The sequence below is a fragment of the Hemitrygon akajei genome, chromosome 5, assembly GCF_048418815.1.
Source record: "Hemitrygon akajei chromosome 5, sHemAka1.3, whole genome shotgun sequence".
NCBI lineage: Eukaryota > Metazoa > Chordata > Chondrichthyes > Myliobatiformes > Dasyatidae > Hemitrygon > Hemitrygon akajei.
This window is the reverse complement of record NC_133128.1, coordinates 50169306-50189175: the sequence shown is the minus strand read 5'-3', so window position 1 is coordinate 50189175 and position 19870 is coordinate 50169306. Positions and strand designations below refer to the sequence as shown.

General features: G+C 49.5%; 1 protein-coding gene across 1 annotated transcript in view; it reads right to left on the bottom strand.

Moving 5' to 3' along the window:
- The window catches only part of mao (monoamine oxidase), a 301102-nt gene that overhangs the window by 143735 nt on the left and 137497 nt on the right, over nt 1–19870 (bottom strand). Inside the window, exons 8-9 of the mRNA XM_073045512.1 lie at nt 13130–13289; nt 7549–7645 (exon numbers count right to left, since the gene is read on the bottom strand). Coding sequence (XP_072901613.1) covers nt 7549–7645; nt 13130–13289 — 257 coding nt within the window. The remainder of the gene's footprint in view (nt 1–7548; nt 7646–13129; nt 13290–19870) is intronic.

Genomic DNA, 19870 nt, shown 5'->3' with positions numbered 1-19870 from the left:
TTTGGGGTGGGTGGGATTGGGAGGAGAAGGGGAAGCAGACAGAAGGGGAGCAGATGGGAGGGGAGGGTGAAGGGACTGTCAGTGTTTTGGGGTGGGTGGGGTTGGGAGGAGAAGGAGGAAGCAGACAGAAGGGGAGCACATGGGAGGGCAGGGTGAAGGGACAGTGTTTTGGGGTGGGTGGGGTTGGGACGAGAAGGGGGAAGCAGACAGAAGGGGAGCAGATGGGAGGGGAGGGTGAAGGGACTGTCAGTGTTTTGGGGTGGGTGGGGTTGGGAGGAGAAGGGGGAAGCAGACAGAAGGGGAGCAGATGGGAGGGGAGGGTGAAGAGACTGTCAGTGTTTTGGGGTGGGTGGGGGTGGGTGAGGTTGGGAGGAGAAGGGGGAAGCAGACAGAAGGGGAGCAGATGGGAGGGGAGGGTGAAGGGACTGTCAATGTTTTGGGGTGGGTGGGTTTGGGAGGAGAAGGGGGAAGCAGACAGAAGGGGAGCAGATGGGAGGGGAGGGTGAAGGGACTGTCAGAGTTTTGGGGTGGGTGGGGTTGGGAGGAGAAGGAGGAAGCAGACAGAAGGGGAGCAGATGGGAGGGGAGGGTGAAGGGACTGTCAGTGTTTTGGGGTGGGTGGGGTTGGGAGGAGAAGGGGGAAGCAGACAGAAGGGGAGCAGATGGGAGGGGAGGGTGAAGAGACTGTCAGTGTTTTGGGGTGGGTGGGTTTGGGAGGAGAAGGGGGAAGCAGACAGAAGGGGAGCAGATGGGAGGGGAGGGTGAAGGGACTGTCAGTGTTTTGGGGTGGGTGGGGTTGGGAGGAGAAGGGGGAAGCAGACAGAAGGGGAGCAGATGGGAGGGGCGGGTGAAGGGACTGTCAATGTTTTGGGGTGGGTGGGGTTGGGAGGAGAAGGGGGAAGCAGACAGAAGGGGAGCAGATGGGAGGGGAGGGTGAAGGGACTCAGTGTTTTGGGGTGGGTGGGGTTGGGAGGAGAAGGGGGAAGCAGACAGAAGGGGAGCAGATGGGAGGGGAGGGTGAAGAGACTGTCAGTGTTTTGGGGTGGGTGGGGTTGGGAGGAGAAGGAGGAAGCCGACAGAAGGGGAGCAGATGGGAGGGGAGGGTGAAGGGACAGTGTTTTGGGGTGGGTGGGGTTGGGAGGAGAAGAGGAAGCAGACAGAAGGGGAGCAGATGGGAGGGGAGGGTGAAGGGACAGTGTTTTGGGGTGGGTGGGGTTGGGAGGAGAAGGGGAAGCAGACAGAAGGGGAGCAGATGGGAGGGGAGGGTGTAGGGACTGTCAGTGTTTTGGGGTGGGTGGGTTTGGGAGGAGAAGGGGGAAGCAGACAGATGGGACCAGGTTGGGAGGGGATGGTGAAGGGACTGTCAGTGTTTTGGAGTGGGTGGGGTTGGGAGGAGAAGGAGGAAGCAGACAGAAGGGGAGCAGATGGGAGGGGAGGGTGAAGGGACTGTCAATGTTTTGGGGTGGGTGGGGTTGGGAGGAGAAGGGGGAAGCAGACAGAAGGGGAGCAGATGGGAGGGGAGGGAGAAGGGACTGTCAGTGTTTTGGGGTGGGTGGGGTTGGGAGGAGAAGAGGGAAGCAGACAGAAGGGGAGCAGATGGGAGGGGAGGGAGAAGGGACTGTCAGTGTTTTGGGGTGGGTGGGGTTGGGAGGAGAAGGGCGAAGCAGACAGAAGGGGAGCAGATGGGAGGGGAGGGTGAAGGGACTGTCAGTGTTTTGGGGTGGGTGAGGTTGGGAGGATAAGGGGGAAGCAGACAGAAGGGGAGCAGATGGGAGGGGAGGGTGAAGGGACTGTCAGTGTTTTGGGGTGGGTGGGGTTGGGAGGAGAAGGGGGAAGCAGACAGAAGGGGAGCAGATGGGAGGGGAGGGTGAAGAGACTGTCAGTGTTTTGGGGTGGGTGGGGTTGGGAGGAGAAGGAGGAAGCAGAGAGAAGGGGAGTAGATGGGAGGGGAGGGTCAAGGGACTGTCAGTGTTTTGGAGTGGGTGGGGTTGGGAGGAGAAGGAGGAAGCAGACAGAAGGGGAGCAGATGGGAGGGGAGGGTGAAGGGACTGTCAGTGTTTTGGGGTGGGTGGGGTTGGGAGGAGAAGGAGGAAGCAGACAGAAGGGGAGCACATGGGAGGGCAGGGTGAAGGGACAGTGTTTTGGGGTGGGTGGGGTTGGGACGAGAAGGGGGAAGCAGACAGAAGGGGAGCAGATGGGAGGGGAGGGTGAAGGGACTGTCAGTGTTTTGGGGTGGGTGGGGTTGGGAAGAGAAGGAGGAAGCAGACAGAAGGGGAGCAGATGGGAGGGGAGGGTGAAGGGACTGTCAGTGTTTTGGGGTGGGTGGGGTTGGGAGGAGAAGGGGGAAGCAGACAGAAGGGGAGCAGATGTGAGGGGAGGGTGAAGGGACTGTCAGTGTTTTGGGGTGGGTGGGGTTGGGAGGAGAAGGGGGAAGCAGACAGAAGGGGAGCAGATGGGAGGGGAGGGTGAAGGGACTGTCAGTGTTTTGGAGTGGGTGGGGTTGGGAGGAGAAGGAGGAAGCAGACAGAAGGGGAGCAGATGGGAGGGGAGGGTGAAGGGACTGTCAGTGTTTTGGGGTGGGTGGGGTTGGGAGGAGAAGGAGGAAGCAGACAGAAGGGGAGCACATGGGAGGGCAGGGTGAAGGGACTGTCAGTGTTTTGGGGTGGGTGGGGTTGGGAGGAGAAGGGGGAAGCAGACAGAAGGGGAGCAGATGGGAGGGGAGGGTCAAGGGACTGTCAGTGTTTTGGAGTGGGTGGGGTTGGGAGGAGAAGGAGGAAGCAGACAGAAGGGGAGCAGATGGGAGGGGAGGGTGAAGGGACTGTCAGTGTTTTGGGGTGGGTGGGGTTGGGAGGAGAAGGAGGAAGCAGACAGAAGGGGAGCACATGGGAGGGCAGGGTGAAGGGACAGTGTTTTGGGGTGGGTGGGGTTGGGAGGAGAAGGAGGAAGCAGACAGAAGGGGAGCAGATGGGAGGGGAGGGTGAAGGGACTGTCAGTGTTTTGGGGTGGGTGGGGTTGGGAGGAGAAGGAGGAAGCAGACAGAAGGGGAGCACATGGGAGGGCAGGGTGAAGGGACAGTGTTTTGGGGTGGGTGGGGTTGGGACGAGAAGGGGGAAGCAGACAGAAGGGGAGCAGATGGGAGGGGAGGGTGAAGGGACTGTCAGTGTTTTGGGGTGGGTGGGGTTGGGAGGAGAAGGAGGAAGCAGACAGAAGGGGAGCAGATGGGAGGGGAGGGTGAAGGGACTGTCAGTGTTTTGGGGTGGGTGGGGTTGGGAGGAGAAGGGGGAAGCAGACAGAAGGGGAGCAATGGGAGGGGAGGGTGAAGGGACTGTCAGTGTTTTGGGGTGGGTGGGGTTGGGAGGAGAAGGGTAAGCAGACAGAAGAGGAGCAGATGGGAGTGGAGGGTGAAGAGACTGTCAGTGTTTTGGTGTGGGTGGGGTTGGGTGGGGTTGGGAGGAGAAGGGGAAGCAGACAGCAGGAGAGCAGATGGGAGGGGAGGGTGAAGGGACTGTCAGTGTTTTGGGGTTGGTGGGGTTGGGAGGAGAAGGGGGAAGCAGACAGATGGGGCTAGGTTGGGAGGGGAGGGTGAAGGGACTGTCAGTGTTTTGGGGTGGGTGGGGTTGGGAGGAGAAGGAGGAAGCAGACAGAAGGGGAGCAGATGGGAGGGGAGGGTGAAGGGACAGTGTTTTGGGGTGGGTGGGGTTGGGAGGAGAAGGGGGAAGCAGACAGAATTGGAGCAGAAGGGAGGCGAGGGTGAAGGGACTGTCAGTGTTTTGGGGTGGGTGGGGTTGGGAGGAGAAGGAGGAAGCAGACAGAAGGGGAGCAGATGGGAGGGGAGGGTGAAGCGACAGTGTTTTGGGGTGGGTGGGGTTGGGAGGAGAAGGGGGAAGCAGACAGAAGGGGAGCAGAAGGGAGGGGAGGGTGAAGGGACTGTCAGTGTTTTGGGGTGGGTGGGGGTGGGTGAGGTTGGGAGGAGAAGGGGGAAGCAGACAGAAGGGGAGCAATGGGAGGGGAGGGTGAAGGGACAGTGTTTTGGGGTGGGTGGGGTTGGGAGGAGAAGGGGGAAGCAGACAGAAGGGGAGCAGATGGGAGGGGAGGGTGAAGGGACTGTCAGTGTTTTGGGGTGGGTGGGGTTGGGTGGGGTTGGGAGGAGAAGGGGAAGCAGACAGAAGGGGAGCAGATGGGAGGGGAGGGTGAAGGGACTGTCAGTGTTTTGGGGTTGGTGGGGTTGGGAGGAGAAGGGGGAAGCAGACAGATGGGGCTAGGTTGGGAGGGGAGGGTGAAGGGACTGTCAGTGTTTTGGGGTGGGTGGGGTTGGGAGGAGAAGGAGGAAGCAGACAGAAGGGGAGCAGATGGGAGGGGAGGGTGAAGGGACAGTGTTTTGGGGTGGGTGGGGTTGGGAGGAGAAGGGGGAAGCAGACAGAAGGGGAGTAGATGGGAGGGGAGGGTGAAGGGACTGTCAGTGTTTTGGGGTGGGTGGGTTTGGGAGGAGGGGGAAGCAGACAGAAGGGGAGCAGATGGGAGGGGAGGGTGAAGGGACTCAGTGTTTTGGGGTGGCTGGGGTTGGGAGGAGAAGGGGGAAGCAGACAGAAGGGGGGCAGATGGGAGGGGAGGGTGAAGGGACTGTCAGTGTTTTGGGGTGGGTGGGGTTGGAAGGAGATGGAGGAAGCAGACAGAAGGGGAGCAGATGGGAGGGGAGGGTGAAGGGACAGTGTTTTGGGGTGGGTGGGGTTGGGAGGAGAAGGGGGAAGCAGACAGAAGGGGAGCAGAAGGGAGGGGAGGGTGAAGGGACTGTCAGTGTTTTGGGGTGGGTGGGGGTGGGTGAGGTTGGGAGGAGAAGGGGGAAGCAGACAGAAGGGGAGCAGATGGGAGGGGAGGGTGAAGGGACTGTCAGTGTTTTGGGGTGGGTGGGGTTGGGAGGAGAAGGGGGAAGCAGACAGAAAGGGAGCAGATGGGAGGGGAGGGTGAAGGGACTGTCAGTGTTTTGGGGTTTGTGGGGTTGGGAGGAGAAGGGGGAAGCAGACAGAAGGGGAGCAGATGGTAGGGGAGGGTGAAGGGACTGTCAGTGTTTTGGGGTGGGTGGGGTTGGGAGGAGAAGGGGGAAGCAGACAGAAGGGGAGCAGATGGTAGGGGAGGGTGAAGGGACTGTCAGTGTTTTGGGGTGGGTGGGGTTGGGAGGAGAAGGGGGAAGCAGACAGAAGGGGAACAGATGGTAGGGGAGGGTGAAGGGACTGTCAGTGTTTTGGGGTGGGTGGGGTTGGGAGGAGAAGGGGGAAGCAGACAGAAGGGGAGCAGATGGTAGGGGAGGGTGAAGGGACTGTCAGTGTTTTGGGGTGGGTGGGGTTGGGAGGAGAAGGGGGAAGCAGACAGAAGGGGAGCAGATGGGACGGGAGGGTGAAGGGACTGTCAGTGTTTTGGGGTGGGTGGGGTTGGGAGGAGAAGGGGGAAGCAGACAGAAGGGGAGCAGAAGGGAGGGGAGGGTGAAGGGACTGTCAGTGTTTTGGGGTGGGTGGTGGTGGGTGAGGTTGGGAGGAGAAGGGGGAAGCAGACAGAAGGGGAGCAGATGGGAGGGGAGGGTGAAGGGACTGTCAGTGTTTTGCGGTGAGTGGGGTTGGGAGGAGAAGTGGGAAGCAGACAGAAGGGGAGCAGATGGGAGGGGAGGGTGAAGGGACAGTGTTTTGGGGTGGGTGGGGTTGGGAGGAGAACGAGGAAGCAGACAGAAGGGGAGCAATGGGAGGGGAGGGTGAAGGGACAGTGTTTTGGGGTGGGTGGGGTTGGGAGGAGAAGGGGGAAGCAGACAGAAGGGGAGCAGATGGGAGGGGAGGGTGAAGGGACTGTCAGTGTTTTGGGGCGGATGGGGTTGGGAGGAGAAGGGGGAAGCAGACAGAATGGGAGCAGATGGGAGGGGAGGGTGAAGGGACTGTCAGTGTTTTGGGGTGGGTGGGGTTGGGAGGAGAAGGGGAAGCTGACAGAAGGGGAGCAGATGGGAGGGGAGGGTGAAGAGACTGTCCGTGTTTTGGGGTGGGTGGGGTTGGGTGGGGTTGGAAGGAGAGGAGGAAGCAGACAGAAGGGGAGCAGATGGGAGGGGAGGGTGAAGGGACAGTGTTTTGGGGTGGGTGGGGTTGGGAGGAGAAGTGGGAAGCAGACAGAAGGGGAGCAGATGGGAGGGGAGGGTGAAGGGACTGTCAGTGTTTTGGGGTGGGTGGGGTTGGGAGGAGAAGGACGAAGCAGACAGAAGGGGAGCAGATGGGAGGAGAGGTTGAAGGGACTGTGTTTTGGTGTGGGTGGGGTTGGGAGGAGAGGAGGAAGCAGACAGAAGGGGAGCAGATGGGAGGGGAGGGTGAAGGGAATGTCAGTGTTTTGGGGTGGGTGGGGTTGGGAGGAGAAGGACGAAGCAGACAGAAGGGGAGCAGATGGGAGGGGAGGGTGAAGGTACTGTCAGTGTTTTGGGGTGACTGGGGTTGGGAGGAGAAGGGGGAAGCAGACAGAAGGGGAGCAGATGGGAGGGGAGGGTGAAGGGACTGTCAGTGTTTTGTGTTGGGTGGGGTTGGGAGGAGAAGGGGAAGCAGACAGAAGGGGAGCAGATGGGAGGGGAGGCTGAAGGGACTGTCAGTGTTTTGGGGTGGGTGGGGTTGGAAGGAGAAGGGGGAAGCAAACAGAAGGGGAGCAGATGGGAGGGGAGGGTGAAGGGACTGTCAGTGTTTTGGAGTGGGTGGGGTTGGGAGGAGAAGGGGGAAGCAGACTGAAGTGGAGCAGATGGGATGGGAGGGTGAAGGGACTGTCAGTGTTTTGGGGTGGTTTGGGTTGGGTGGGGTTGGGAGGAGAAGGGGAAGCAGACAGAAGGGGAGCAGATGGGAGGGGAGGGTGAAGGGACTGTCAGTGTTTTGGGGTGGGTGGGGTTGGGAGGAGAAGGGGGAAGCAGACAGAAGGGGAGCAGATGGGAGGGGAGGGTGAAGGGACTGTCAGTGTTTTGGGGTTTGTGGGGTTGGGAGGAGAAGGGGGAAGCATACAGAAGGGGAGCAGATGGGAAGGGTGGGTGACCTCAGTAGGCCAACTGCAGACAGAGCACAGGGGCTCTGCAAGTCGGTTGCCTAGTCTGCGTTTGATCACTTAGAGGAGGCTCCAATCCTCCCACTATTGCCCCTTTCCCATTCCCCTAACACCCGCCCCACATCACCTATGTTTACATTCCTCACCATTCTGGTTAAATCCACCTCACACATTTCACCCATCTTGAATTACACACCAAATTTTTCTGTCCACATTCTCCTATCACCTTTCGCAGCGCAGCTTGAATTTACACACCAAGTTTCTCCAGCAATGCCTTGTTCTCATTTCTTTGCTTCGGATTCCAGCATCTGCAGAGCAGGTAATTACGTCCAGTTTATGGGAAGATTGAGAGACTGTAAACACTGAATATACAGATGTTTTTAGAAAGATAAACAGGAGGTATTGCTCTAGCTGTTCACTCCTAATTGGAACCTTTCAGAAATCTTCCTGTTTCTTTCCGATTCTGATTCTGCAAGAGGTGACTGAGCCATTAGAGACTTACCCAATGATAGCAGGAAATGAGCCGTCTGGTTTGCTGTCGTCCAGTGTAATGCCAATAGGAGATTCCTCATCTTGAATGATCATGCTTCCACAGTAGTCTGATTAAAAAGAGAAATACAGCACATCTAATTTTGCAGGAGATTTACAACCGATAAATAATATTTACATTTGTTACATCATAATACTACAAGATATAGAAGCAGAATTAGGCTATTCAGCCCATGGAGTCTGCTCTGCCATTCCATCATGGCTAATTTAGTATCCCTCTCAACCCCAGTCTCCTGTCTTCTCCCATAACCTTTGACACCCTGACTAATCAGGAACCTATCAACCTCCACTTTAATGCTATCGAATGACTCGGCCTCCACAGCCATCTGCGGCAATGAATTTCATAGATTTACTTCTCATTTCTGTTCTAAATGAATGCCCCTTTATTCTGAGGCTGTGCCCTCTGGTCGTAGACTCCCCTACTATATGAAACATCCTCTCCACATCCATTCTATATAGGCCTTTCAATAGTCGATAGGTTTCAATGAGAACCATGCCACCCTACCCCAATTCTTCTAAACTCCAATGAGTACAGGCTCAGAGTCATCAAGCACACCTCATACGTTAACCCTTTTATTCGTAGTGAACCTCCTCTGGACCCTCTCCAATGGCAGCACATCTTTTCTGAGATATGGGGCCCAAAACTGTTCACAATACTCAAGAGTGCAGTCTGACCAATGCCTTCTAAAGCCTTAGCATTACATCTTCGCTTTTATATTCTAGTCTTCTTGAAAGGAATACTAACATTGCATTTGCCTCCCTCACCACCAACTCAACCTGCAAATGAACCTTCAGGGAATCCTGCAGCAGGCCTCCAAGTACCTCTGCACCTCTGATTTTTAATTTTCTCCCTGCTTAACAAACGGTCTTTGCTTTTATTCCTTCTACCAAAGTGCAGGACCATATACTTCCCCACACTATATTCCATCTGCCACCTCTTTGCCCTTTTTCCCGATATGTCTGAGTCCTTCTGCAGACTCCCAGCTTCCTCCACCGATCTTCGTGTTGTCTGCAAACTTGGCCACAAAGCCATCGGCTGGCTCCATCACTAACATACAACGTGAAAATCTGAAAGAAGCTTCAGCTGGATGATCTCTTGCAGGTGTTGTGGTCAAGAACACTAGAAGGCATCTCGCCTTCCCACTTCCTGCAAGAGGCATATTCCACTGTTCTGCTTGACATCCCACTGCTCTAACTGTGCAATAAGGAAGAGAGAAAGAAATTAAATGAAAAAAAATTCTATCTACAATGAGTAACTGGTAATACCATGAAACAGCTTCCTTGATAGGTTGTTCAGACCTTAAAAAAAGAATTAGACCATTCGGCCCATTGACTCTGCTCCACCATTCCATCATGGCTGATTTATTATCCCTCTCAAGCACATTCTTCTGCCTTCTTCCAGTAACCTTTGATGCCCTGGCTAATCAAGAGTATATCGACCTCCGCTTTAGAAACATAGAAAACCTACAGCACAATACAGGCCGTTCGGCCCACAAGGCTGTGCCGAACATGTCCTTACCTTAGAAATTACCTAGGGTTACCCACAGCCCTCTATTTTTCTGAGCTCCATGTACCTGTCCAGGTGTCTCTTAAAAGACTCTATCATATCTGCCTCCACCACCGTCGCCCGCAGCCCATTCCACGCACTCACCACTCTCTACGTAAAAAACTTACCCCTGACATCTCCTCTGTACCTTCTTCCAAGCACCTTAAAACTATGGCCCCTAATGTTAGCCATTTCAGCCCTGGGAAAAAGCCTCTGACTATCCACATGATCAATGCCTCTCATCATCTTACACACCTCTATCAGGTCACACTGCTTTGCTTTACTCAATGATTTGGCCTCCGCAAAGCAGCTTCCTTGCAAATAATTTGAGATATGACATAAAACAAGCAAAGCTGGATCAGGTGGTAAATTTGGACTGACATTACTCAAAGGCTTCAGCCGTTATGAATTAATTGTCATCAATAAATTTAGTATCATCGTGTCACATGACCACTAGGGAACAGTGGTTAAATTACTGGTCCAGTGATCCAGAGGCCAGTACTAACCAGAGTGTAAATACTGCCACAGCCACTGGGAAATTTATACTCATTAATTAATTATCTGCCACTAAAGAAAATTAGTCTTGACAAGGGTGGTTATGACTACTAAATTGTCATAAAAACCCAAGTGGATTTCCGGTGTCTTCCTTCAGTCAATGAGACCTGTCATTCCTAACCTGGTCGAAACATGACTCTGCACTGTGGGTAATTCTGAACAGTTCACTAAAGCAGCCCAGCTACTTTGAAAGCCAGTGAGAGAGTAACCAAACAGTTCACCTGGCATTGACCAAAACACTGATTCAGACACTGTCATATCACTCTCAGTCTAGTCAAACTTGTAAAATACTCACTAATCTTTGGGATCTGGGCCTGAATAAAGAGAGGTGTCCCACATACTAATTTGCAGTATAGTTCCTCCCCATATAATAAACATATGACTTAAGGACCCCTGCCCATAATGACTGAGTGTATGGGAGACCAACAAGATGGGTTCGCTAACAACTGTTGATGGCTGGGGGGATGTGGTAAACTATGTATACCTGTCTGGACACGCCCCTCTGATGACTACTCCTGTGGCTCCTCCCAAAGACCCCTGGATAAAGGCGATTGGGGCACTGCTCCTCCCTCAGTCTCCGAGATGTCGTGCTCCCTTTTTAGCTGTTAATAAAAGCCTATCGTTCACTTCCAGTCTCCGAGAGTTATTGATGGTGCATCAGGGGAAACAGGAGATTTCTGTCAGCCTTCTTTTCCCTCACCCATGCTGCTATAATCAAGGCCTGGGTCAAGTCAAACAGAGCTGGAAAAGCTAAGTATACTCACTCTGAATCAGTGAGGCTAGCTGCTTATCTCACGCCTGCTTGTCTCTCCATCACCATTCTGAGTGTGATCCTCTCCCACATTGTTTTCATTCATTCCTGACTTATCAATAGTTGGAATTACTGACGTCTGTCGAGGACGGAATCCTGTTGTATCCTAGGGAATGCCTGTGCAATTCTACTCACAGATTCAGACTTTCGGGCAGATGACCCAGACTCCTCCATCTCAATCTCTGATTAGGCCCTGATCATTGACAGGACCTCTACAGCGATAAACGAGGGAGTGGTACTGTCCTTCCTCAGCTGATGAATCAGTATTTCACATTAAAACGCACATTCCAAGTTCTTCGCACCAAAGATACTCTTCACTGTATTGTGAAGTACGTGGGATATTGCTCAGCACTAAACTGACAGTTCAAAGCTGAGCATCCAGCCAGTAGCCACAGCAGAGAATGCCAAAGAGCATGCCAGCAACATAAACTAATGGAGCACAAAGGTGGCAAAGCTGCAGCACAGGGACACCTACCTGCTAAACAGCAAGAGCAACAAGGAACAAGAAGAGCCGTGATCCCGCAACCATCCAATCAAAGCTCAGCCGTCATGGGAACAGCAGTCCAATCAGCTCCTTAAACCTACTCCATGATTTAATAAGCTCATGGCTGACCCAATCTTGACCACAACACCTCTCTTCTGTTCTATCCCCAATCCCCTTGACAATTCTCTAATTCAACAGTCTGTCAGGGGATCTATCTCCACAACAACGTGGGGCAGAGAATTTCACAAATTTCTGACCCATCTCCTGGCATGTGACTTGTGGATGGTGATGGACAATGGCTTAGCTCAAACTGGGAGGTGCCCACTACAATAATGGGGTCCACCAGTTGAGCATCAAAGACAAGGCTGAAGCATTCTCAACTCATTCAGCCAGAGCTGCTCAACAGTTGGTTCACTTCTGTCCTCTCTTGACACCACACCATCACAGAAGTCAATCATGTAATTCAATACATTAATTATTTAAGGAAAAGATAGGGAGGAGCACTGGATATAACAAAAGCTATTGGACAGATGGCCAAGAGTATGATAGACTTGTGCTCCAGTGATAATTAGCTAAAGTGTTTCAGCTTAGTTAAACATGGACATCTACTTAACAATAAGCAAAATTGCTCAAGTAAATGCTATCCATATATAAAAAAAACATAATGTATCTAGTCTGGCTAAATACTACCCTCTCCAGCAAAAGGAAATGTTGCATAATATTCATCAGTATTCTGCTTACCAATCTCAGTCTGGGTCCAAATCTGATCACTCAATGCCAGTCCTCTTACAGCCTTGCTCTAAATGTGGCCAAGGAGCTGGGAACGACTGCCCTTGACATCAGGACAGCTTTTGACTGAGTGCGTTATTAAGGAAGTCTGAATGAAATGTGCCAGTTAGCAATCATCTCACGCCAATCATGCAGGCTCATTAACAAAAGCTAGATGTCAGTTTTTGAAGGGCAACTTTGCAATGTTCGGGCTCTGCCAAGTAATTTGAAGTATGGTGGCACCACTTCTTCACCTTTGAGGTGAAGGATCAGGGAAATGATCATTTGTTAAGGATCAGGGAAATGATGAAGAGAGGAACAAGTGTTTTGTAGAAACCTTTGGGATAGAGACTGTCCAAACAGTCGACTGTACTGCGGCAAGACTAGGCTGTTACACACCCATGACCGATGGTGTAGTGAGTTGTTGGCATGCTATGTTGACGCCAGAAGCACGGAGACCCTTCGGGCTGCCCCCAGCACAATCCTTGGATTGTGTTGATCATTCACTCATTTCACTGCATGTTTCAGTGTACATGTGACAAGTAAAGCTTTTTTAAAATTCTTTGACCATTAATCTGTTAACAGTTCTGTGGCTTACTGAAAAGTGCCCTTGAAGAGCAGAAACCTATTTCATTAATTAGTACTGTAAGTGCCAGTAGGCGTACTAAATTAAATATTTAATTGTTCGAGTCTATGCTGCTTTGTGCACCAACAGACTGACATGAGAAATCTGAGCTGAAACTCTGTCCAGGCTGCACCCACGTGAATGCTCACTCTTGTGCATCACAAGAGGTGAACTACACAGCACCAGGTCAATGCTGCTTCTCAGGAGCAACAGAATTGAAGTGTTAGTTCTTCCTCCTCTACCGATTTCTGTGGTTATTAGTGCAGCTTGCGGAATGTGTCCTCTACTTTATGGAAGCTTGTTCTCCTCTCTACAATTTACAAATGACATTAACATCAACTATGTGTGTAGTGTGTAGGCCTCTGTTAGTCTCGATAGACCATGGATTTGCACCTTGGATAGTTTTAATGCAAGACCGGCAGTTGCCCAAACTTCAAGTCTCCACTCTCCACGCCACCGATATTGTCCAAGGGAAGGGCACTAGACCCATACAGCTTGGCACCAGTGTTGTCACAGAGCAATGTGTGGTTAAGTGCCTTGCTCAAGGACACACACGCAGCCTCAGCCAAGGCTCGAACTAGCGACCTTCAGATCACTAGACGAACGCCTTAACCACTTGGCCACGCGCCAACAACATCAACTATACTCAACCATAAACATGCTAAATCAAAATCTAATAAGAAGTTCACAATGTTGGCATAATTACAATTATTAGCATCAACTAATGTTTAGGAAAAGCACCTACTTTTCTTCCTCCAGAAGTTATCTTTGTAGTATACCATGCATTTGATCACACATCCCATGGGAACACGTTGGATAAGCTGGTTTCGCATAGGCGGAAGGGGTGGTTCATAATGAATCTTCAGACTGAGGGCTGGTGGAATGGCACTGATAATATATTTTGCCTAAATAGCAAAGAAAAAAGTTACCTTCTGTCCAACATCCACTATTTCCTGAACCCAATCCCATCTCCTACACAGATCTTTTGCAGATGGGAAAATAATTTCCCTGTTAATAAACAGTTCTGTAGAAACTCCTGACAAGGAATAAGCTTTGGCCTGAGAAAACAGGATTGGAGGTTGAGGTGGAATCCAAATTTATACATTACTTATGGAAGTTGTAAATCAGGAAGTGAATGGCTCTTTGGTATATCCTCCCTAACAATTAGTTTTAGCTTTTTTTTACAAAATCCTTTATTACAAATATGGGTGCTATACAATATATACAAAACAGTGGCAAACACAATTACTAAACTACAAATAGACAATAGACATTACACCAAAATGTTGCCATCTCTATCCACGATGGCATTTACACCCCGCGGAGCCCAACGGTCTCGAAACTCCTCTAACGTCGCCGTGGACTGAGCGTATTCTTTTTCAATATTTATCCGGGCACACTTGGGAGAGCTGTGTGAAAACATGAATAATAGATTGGATACAAGCCTTAGAGTGCTTCACTGCCCACATCCATATCCACAGAGAGCAGCGGTAGGTAACCCACTGACGGTCATGGTCAAAGGATACAAGGTATTGCAGTTTTATTGTACCGGATTATAAAACTTGTGCCAGGCAAAAATAAAGTCAGCACAATAATTTTACCTATACCTGGTCCCCAAAGAGCACATTATTGTTTCCCAAGAAAATGAACAGCGCTGTACAATTAAGCCGCATTGACAAAGCAGTTCTGGCACAAAATCAGGGCAAGAACTTATCCACAAGGATGCACAGAGAAAATGCCATCTCTTCAATTTTCCACCCCAAAATTAATTTACCCAAACTTCCGGATGCTTTTTGACATTTTTCATATTCATGGATCCAGTTTCATAATTCACAGTTTAAAATTGGGATCAATGGTCTTTTCCATTCACATTACACTGCGGATAAGTTAGAATGAGAAATAGAAAGCACAGCTAGAGGCAGAATCAGTCTGAAGAAACTGGAAGTTTCAGCAACAAACATTGCAACTGTTATTCTGTTTACATTGCTTTACGTTCCCTCCTCCTTGTAAGATCCTCAAGAAGGTTTCACCCTTACGCCACATTTCTAGGGAGGAGGGGTAAGGAAGGCTGAAAAAATAGACTGAGATGATAGTTCAGGGGAATGCATTGCTATCAAATACTAATTTTCTTTAGAATATTAAAGTATCCCCCTACTAAAAAGCCGTGGAAGAAAACCAAATTACCATCCAGCAGCACTCCAGGCTCCAGAAAAAACAAAAGCATACCCAGAAAATTAACCCTATAAGTCCTCTTCACAACTGTCCATGTACTCAAGCAACTGCTGGAAGCAGTGCCCTACACAAACTAATCCAGCAACATACCTTTTATCCAGAATACTGGATCCCTCATTCAACAACATTGGATGTGTCCTGTCCTATTAACAAGTCCAAGGTGACAGCATAGAGAATGTGGCTGGGAGGAAGTGCCCTTGGACGTCTCGGTTGCTGACTCTGGCCCAGCATGCTTCATGGTTTAAAATCAAACATGTTCAATGAAGACCTCTCCAATGTTGACTAACACTTGGAAGAAGCACTGAGAGTTGCCAAAGCACATGCTACGGGTAGGGGAGCTTCACCATCCATCACCAATAGTGCTTTGGCCACATTGTTGCTCAAGTTGACAAGTTCTGAAGAATGTTGTTGTCAAACTGAGTCTTTGGCCAAAGCTGAGAGCAGCAGTAGGGGGGATGTACCTCATCCTCCTCCCGTCATGAAGGGCTTGTGAAAGTGAACTCCCATCTTCATAGAGGGTGCTTTCTCCATTGTGTTTTGTGGCAATAACTTTGTGCTAAATGGAACAGAATCTGAAGAGATTCAGCAAACCAAAACTGAGAATTCATGGGAGGCTGCGAACTAGACACAAAAGCAAAATTAATTCTAGTACAATCAGTAACTGCTCATTTTGTTTCTCCTCTCTCTCTCTCCCTCTCCTATCAATAATCCAGAGGACTTGGGGAGTCTGGATCAATGACAATTAAGGATCAACATTTCAGCAGCAGTATTAAGTGTACCCTAAAATGATTGATCAACTTGATGAAGTTGCAACTTAGCATTTTCTGCAAGCACATAATAGAACAAACTGGTCTCATAACCAACAGATCAAATCTAACTGCTGCCACACTTCCAGCAGTTAACCTAGCAGGTTGCTTTGGCATGACAACTAGCAGGGCCACGCTTTACTTATCATCTGAAATGGAAAAATGCAGTACAGGCACAAAAGGCTGAACTATTTGAAAACATCTTCAGTCAGAAAGACTGAGGTGATGAACATCACAATAGCTCGCCTTTCAGTCGGCTCCACATGATAAAGGCCGACAGCTCTGGGTGTAGCTAAAGCTTTGGGCTTTGACATTATCCTGCTTCTGTTGTTGAACAAGCATGGTACACACTAAGCTACGCATTCTGCTGTGCTGTTCCAGTATACCTATGATATTAGCATCTTTCTAGCAATAGTAAAAATTACATATTCATGTTATATCTGCAAAGTGCAGGCCATCACCATCTCATAATCCTACATCCAGAGTGATGGGAGACGTCTTTGACAGTGATGTCAAGTGGTAATTAATAATAACCTTTTCAGGGACATTTGGTCTATGTCCCAACAGAAGCAGTGGCTCCACGTCTCGGTACAGCCGTGGCCCCATGTCTCGGTACAATTGTAGTCCCACGTCTTGGTACAACCGTGGCCCCACGTCTCGGTACAACCGTGGCCCCACGTCTCGGTACAATTGTGGTCCCACGTCTCGGTACAACCGTGGCCCCACGTCTCGGTACAATTGTGGTCCCACGTCTCGGTACAACCGTGGCCCCACGTCTCGGTACAATTGTGGTCCCACGTCTCGGTACAACCGTGGTCCCACGTCTCGGTACAATTGTGGTCCCACGTCTCGGTACAACTGTGGCCCCACGTCTCCGTACAGCCGTGGCTCAATAAAAGGGAATGAGATGCTTAACAGGTGAGCTGACAGTAACTGCTGTTGACATTAAGGCATCCAACGATGTAAGTTATCAAGAAGTGAGAGTAACAGTGTGCTATTAACCAATAATTTCAACTTCAATACATACAAACCTCATTTCCAGAAAAGTTGGGATATTTTACAAAATGCAATAAAAACAAAAGTCTGTGATATGTTAATTCACGTGAATCTTTATTTAACTGACAAAAGTACAAAGAAAAGATTTTCAATAGTTTTACTGACCAACTTAATTGTATTTTTAATTGTGTATTAAATATACACAAATTTAGAATTTGATGGCTGCAACACACTCAACAAAAGTTGGGACAGAGGCATTGTGTTACATCACCTTTCCTTTTAATAACACTTTTTAATCGTTTTGTAACTGAGGATACTAATTGTAGTAGATTTGCAATTGGAAATTTTGTCCATTCTTGCTTGATATAAGCTGCTCAACAGCCCGTGGTCTCTGTTGTTTGATTCTCCTCTTCATGATGCGCCATACATTTTCAATAGGAGATAGATCAAATTTGGCAGCAGGCCAGTCAAGCACACGCGCTCTGTGTCTACAAAGCCACGCTGTTGTAGCCCGTGCAGAATGTGGTCTGGCATTGTCCTGCTGAAATAAGCATGGATGTCCCGGGAAGAGACGTCACCTTGATGGCAACATATGTCTCTCTAAAATCCTAATATATGCCTCAGAGTCAATGGTACCTTCACATACATGCAACTCACCCATGCCATGGGCACTGATGCACCCCCATACCATCACAGATGCTGGCTTTTGCACCTATCGCTGATAACAATCAGGATGGTCGTTTTCATCTTTGGCAGGGAGAACTCGACGCCTGTTTTTTCCGAAAACTAGCTGAAATGTGGACTCATCTGACCACAGCACACAGTTCCACAGTCTTTCCGTCCATCTGAGATGAGCTCGGGCCCAGAGAACTCGCTGGCATTGCTGCATAGAGTTGGTGTATGGCTTCCTCCTTGCGTAATACAGTTTCAAGTTGCATTTCTGGATGCAGCGACGGACTGTGTTAAGTGACAATGGTTTTCCGAAGTACTCCCGAGCCCAGGTGGCTATGATTGTCACAGTAGCATGACAGTTTCTTAGGCAGTGCCGCCTGAGGGCTCGAAGATCACGCGCATTCAACAGTGGTTTCCGACCTTGCCCTTTACGCACTGAGATGTCTCTGAATTCTCTGAATCTTTTCATAATATTATGTACTGTAGATGTTGAAAGACCTAAATTCTCTGCAATCTTGCATTGGGAAATGTTCCTTTTGAACTGACTAACAATTCTCTCACGAATTTTGTCACAAAGGGGTGAGCCACGACCCATCCTTGCTTGCAAAGACTGAGCCTTTGATGGACGCTACTTTTGTACCCAGTCATGATACCTCACCTGCTACCAATTAGCCTGCTTAATGTGGAGTCTTCCAAACCGGTGTTACTTGAATATTCTGTGCACTTTTCAATCTTATTTTAACTCTGTCCCAACTTTTGTTGAGTGTGTTGCAGCCATCAAATTCTAAATTTGTGTACATTTACAAAATACAATTAAGTTGGTCAGTAAAACTATTGAAAATATTTTCTTTGTACTTTTGTCAGTTAAATAAAGGTTCACGTGAATTAACATATCACAGATTTTTGTTTTTATTGCATCTTGGAAAATATCCCAACATTTCTGGAAATGGGGTTTGTAGTTCTGGGCTTCCTACTACCTGCAGATCCACCCCAAACCACAACACCCCACTGTGGCACGGCTTGAATACTATCACGTCTTATAAAGTTGAATTAAGCAACATAGGTGACAACAGGGCTTCACTTCCAGATGAGCTCAATGCCTTCTGTGCTTGCTTTGACCATCAAATCATGGAGGAACCATCACAAACTCCCACAGCCCTCAAAGATCCTGTGATTTCAGTCTCTGAGGCCAACATGCGGAGAGTCTTTGGGAGGGTAAACCTATGAAAAGCATCTGGCCCAGTCACAGTACCTGGCCAAGTACTAATGACCTGTGATCAACTTGCTGGAGTGTTCATTGAGATCATTAACCTCTCAGTTCATCAGTCTGAGGTAGCCACCAACTTCAAGCAGGCTTCAGTTTTACCAGTGCCCAAGAAGAATGTGGTAGCCTGCCTGAGAAGCCACTCGGATCCACTCCGATTTGCCTATCACAGGTCCACAGCAGATGCCATTTCATTGGCTCTTCACTCAACCCTGGAACACCTGGACAGCAAAGGTATATACATCAGGATTCTCTTTATCAACTGCATCTTAGCATTCAATACCATCATCCTTTCAAAACTAATCAGCAAGCTTCAAGACTTGGGCCTCAATACCTCCTTGTGCCATTGGATCCTGGATTTTTTCAGTTGCAGACGCCAGTCAGTTTGGAATGACGACAACATCCCCTCCACGATCTCCATCAGCAAAAATGCACCACACAGCTGTGTACTTAGCCCCCTGCTCTACTCGCTTTACACTTACGACTGTGTGGCTAAACACAGCTCCAAAGCCATATTCATACTTGCTGATGACACCACTGCTGTAGGCCGAAACGAAGGTGGTGATGAATCAGCATACAGGAGTGAGATTAGAAATCTGGCTGAGCAGTGCCGTCACAACAACCTCTTCCTCAATATCAGCAAGACCAAGGAGATGATTATTCACTTCAGGAGGAGGGAACTAGAGGTCCATGAGCCAGTCCTCAACTGCAACTTTAAATTCCTCGGTACCATTATTTCAGAAGACCTGTCCTGGTCACAGCAAGTAAGTGCAATTATGAAGAAAGCATGGCAGTACCTCTACTTCCTTGGGAGTTTGTAGGGATTCGGCATGGCATCTAAAACTTTGACAAGCTCCAATAGATAAGTGGTGGAGAGTGTATTGACTGGACGCATCACAGCCTGGTATGGGAACACCAATGCCCTTGAAATCAGACAAAAAATAGAGTGGATACGGCCTGGGCCATTATGGGTAAAGCCCTCCCCACTATTGAGCACACCTACACAAAACATTGCCGCAGGAAAACAGCATCCATCATCAGTGACCTCCATCACCCAGGACATGCTCCCTTCTCACTGCTGTCAGCAGGAAGGTGGTACAGGAGCCTCAAGACTCACATCACCAGGTTCTGGAACAGAAATTACCCTTCATCCGTCAGGCTCATGAACCACAGGGGATAACTTCACTCACTCTATTACTGATATGTCCCCACAACAAATGGACTCACTTTCAAGGACTCTTCATTTCATGCTCTCGACACTTATTGCTTATTTATTATCATTATTATTTCTTTCTTTTTAAATTTGGACAGTTTGTTATCTTTTGCACACTGGTTCAGCGCCCAAGTTGGTGCTGTCTTCCATTTATTCTGTTATGGATTGATTGAGTATGCCCATAGGAAAATGAATCTCATGATTGTCTATGGTGATATATATGCACTTTGATAATAAATCTACTTTGAACATTGAACAAAGCATTGTTTTTAGTTCAATAATCTTCACCTGTTCTCTTCATCA